General features: G+C 46.9%; 1 protein-coding gene across 1 annotated transcript in view; it reads right to left on the minus strand.

Annotated features, from left to right (window-relative positions):
• Window positions 1–1,473: 1,473 nt before the first annotated feature.
• Kiaa1522 (KIAA1522 ortholog) overlaps window positions 1,474–3,498 on the minus strand; it is a 6,820-nt gene continuing 4,795 nt past the window's right edge. Inside the window, 5 exon segments of the mRNA XM_031377028.1 lie at window positions 1,474–1,506; window positions 1,508–1,615; window positions 1,617–1,659; window positions 1,661–1,765; window positions 2,576–2,649. Of these exon segments, the coding sequence (XP_031232888.1) occupies window positions 1,474–1,506; window positions 1,508–1,615; window positions 1,617–1,659; window positions 1,661–1,765; window positions 2,576–2,649 (363 nt within the window).

Below are 3,498 nucleotides of genomic sequence, written 5' to 3' on the forward strand. Positions count from 1 at the left end.
TTTCCTCTTCCAAAATGACCCTAGTTTGTGTCAAGTTGACAAAAGATGCTAGATAAACAGCATGCGATATAAAAAGAAGAACCATCTAGAAAATCTCTATGATCCCGCCAGTGAGGAAATGGGGACGTTAAGCAGAAGTAGACCTTGTACATTATGAATAGTCAGTTTAACTGAATATGCAAAATCCAGCTTTTGTTATGAAACATATCTCAAAAAATAGAGCATTAAAAAGAGATAAAGGGGAACCTTTATAGGAAGATAAAAGTGGGGCAGGGGTGGGATGGCAAACTAATACAGGGACTATGGGGATGGACAAGTAAGTCTAAACACCTTTTGAAAAGCCATATGGGAACCCACCCCTGTAGAAACTTCCTGAGATATGTAACATATATAGTCACATAACAGTGGCATGAATGTTGTATGAACAACCAGCCACTTTCCTTTTACATTGTATTTGGAGGCCCACTCTGTGAGACAGAATCCATATGTGAACAGTATCTTCAAAACACAATCATACGGATGCACACATGAACTCTGAAACTGTGACAGCATGCACAAACTCTGCACAAGGTCAAACTAGGTGAAAACGCTAGCGCTGAAGAGACATACATACAGTCGGATCCCCAGCGGAGGAGCAATTTGTGACTGACTTACAAACAAAGGAAAAACCGTTTTCCCCAAAGGAGCGCCATGCCACCAGCTCTCCTGCAGATAACACGCCCTAAAAGATGGGCCAACACAAAACTGACTCAACCGTTCTTTGTGGGTCTCTGTGCACATTTTCAGTTATTTTATTTGTTTGGATATTATTTTGTCTCCCTTCCTTTTTGTTCATTTTTAGGGTTTTTTTTTGGGGGGGGTGGGATGCTATATTCTAGAGAGAGGGGGAGAAAGAGTGCTAGAAACAGCATGAACATGGATTTGGAGATAGGTTTGGAGTATCTAGGTAGATTTCAAGGAGAAGGAAGAATATAATGAAAATGTATTTTCCGCAAAATTTTTAATTTTTTAAATTAAAGTTGTAAAAATATAAACAGATAAATAAGGTAGGATATAAATGAAGAAGACATCTGATGTCAACCTCTGGTTTCTACAGGTACCTACACCCAATGGGATGCGCACAGGCATGAACATGTATATACTAAAATTCTCCAAATAACAATGCATAATAAAGGACTACACACACACAAATAGAAACAAGCTAGCACTTATCTGAAAACATAGAGATAATTTCCTTATATTGCCCTAAAAGGTACTTAAAACCATAAGATTACTTAATCTTATATGATTTTGAAAAATTGGAAGGCATAGAAGGCTCGAGTCTTCAGTCCTTTCTTGGTTTTAGAAATCTGTTTAATTAAAGAAACACTTCTTAGGCTGTGTCTGCGAGATCTTCTCTTCCTTGGAGCTGCTCGGGTCCCTGAGAGACTGTATCCCTGGGATGGGTCAACAGTGCCAGTTGAGTGATGAAGGTCAGACCAGTTTCTTCTGTGGATCTGAACCAGGGGGCGCCCATCTTCTCCGTAGCAGCCAGCTGCACACCTCCATTCTCTGCCAGTTCCCCCTTAGGCCTATCCTCATCGTGAGGGAGCCCATTGGTGGATGGAGCAGTTAAGAGACTCTGCCCTGGAAAAACTGGGCGAGGGACGAGGGACTCCTCACAGGTCGGGGAGCCTTGGAAGGCTTCTTCTGGGCCTGGGGTAGCCGCTTCTTTGAAATGCTCCGAAGTTCAGTCACCAGATTCCAGATTCCTCTGGAGGTCAACCTAAGACCGGATGCCTGCGGCCTTAATCTCCGCAGCCTTCCATGTTTAGGCAAACCTGGTGTTGCCCATCCTCATGCCTTTTCCTGAAATGGTTCACCTCCAGCAGCCCTTCAGCCTTGTCCTTAGCCTCCTCTTGAAGAAGGTAGCTGGTGGGAATGGGTGGCTGTTGCCCCACCCCCTCCAGCCCCAAGGCCACAGCGGTGGGAGGGGAGCAGAATGCGTCTTTATTTTGCTTCGTCTGGAAACATGTTTATTGGAGTCCAGAACCAAAGCACTTTGCAAAGTGGCTGCATGTCACTCCTCCAGGGCTCATGAAACCATATTCCAAAAGCCTGTTTACACGATGGTGCCACCAGTCAGTCCTTGGTAGCCAGACCCTAGCTGGGACCAATCTGTGCACTCTACCAATCCCGTCCACTTCTTTCCTTAGTTCTCGGAGATGGGCAAGTCTCTCATCCCGCAGGCTTCCCAGGCTGCTGGCGGGAGTGGGGCTGTGGGATTCCAAAGCACAAAAGGTACAGCCGAGACTAGCCTTCCGGTGCCTCAACTTACCACCAACCACTCTCCTGCCTTCCAGTTCTGTCAGGCGCTCCTTCTAGGGGACTCGTGGATGAGGAGGGAAAAGCCAGAAGAGGCCTGTGGGCACGGTGGGCACCAAGAAACCAAAACCAGACTAGAGTAGGGAGCCGTCTGGGATGTTGGCATGCTGGGCACCTGCCCTATGACACTCGATTGTGTTTGGGTGGATGGGCACAACCTCAGAACCAGGAGCTCATGGGATGCGTCCATTTCAGCTTGGCAGGGACTTACTGGGCATTGGGCCCAGGCCTGTTCCTCTGATTCTTTCTCTGACTGGTCTCCACTTTCTTTCTGCAGCTACCTTCCTGCCAGGTGGAGGGAGCCGAAGGCTTCTATTACCCCAGGTTCTTCTCTAGAAGAGGGGATGAGCAGTGATCTTTGGAGCAGGCAGGTGGCTATCCCCAGGTAGCCTCCACTATACTAATTTCTCTTCCTGGAATCTCATGACTTGTTTTCAGCCTGTACCACCTCAGAGGTAAGCCGGATTTCCTGTAGGCTCCAACGGCTATGCCTCCTTCAGGGCCACCCCTTGAGTCTTTTCAACAGGGGCGTGAGCCTGGCAAGAGATCTTGGCGTTAGCTTCTCCACTACCCCATTACTGACTTTGCTGTCAACAACTGGGGAGATGGGGTAAAGTCCAAGCCCCTCTGCCCTCTTGTTAGGGCTGCTTGTTTGCTGCTCTGTCTTTTCTTTGTCCGGTGTATAATGGGGAGCTGCTGCTGGGTGGACAATACCGGGAGGGAAGACAATCAAAGTAAGCACGGTTCTTCCCCAGGATCCAGGACTGAACCCCAGGAAACTAGGCCCTGGCAGGAGTCTGGGAACTGTGGGCGGGTTGGGGGTGGTGGTGGTGGTGGGGGCGGGGAATTCTCCAGGGTTACCAGAGCTCTTGCCCTGGCTTGGGGTTCTCTGTGTTTCCCCACTGGGTGGGCCAGAGTACAAAGAAAGAAGGAGAGTCTAAGAGGGGCAACCTCTGTCCTTTCGGGTAAATGAGCTTGACCTTGTGCAAATGGAGAGACCAAAAGCCTCTGATTCTTAATTCGCATAAAAATGTTAGAAGAGAAAAAAATATATACACACATACATACGTTATATATGTATACATATATATATATAAACATATATATATTTATGTATATATATATATATATATA

This window comes from Mastomys coucha, unplaced genomic scaffold, assembly GCF_008632895.1.
Source record: "Mastomys coucha isolate ucsf_1 unplaced genomic scaffold, UCSF_Mcou_1 pScaffold18, whole genome shotgun sequence".
NCBI lineage: Eukaryota > Metazoa > Chordata > Mammalia > Rodentia > Muridae > Mastomys > Mastomys coucha.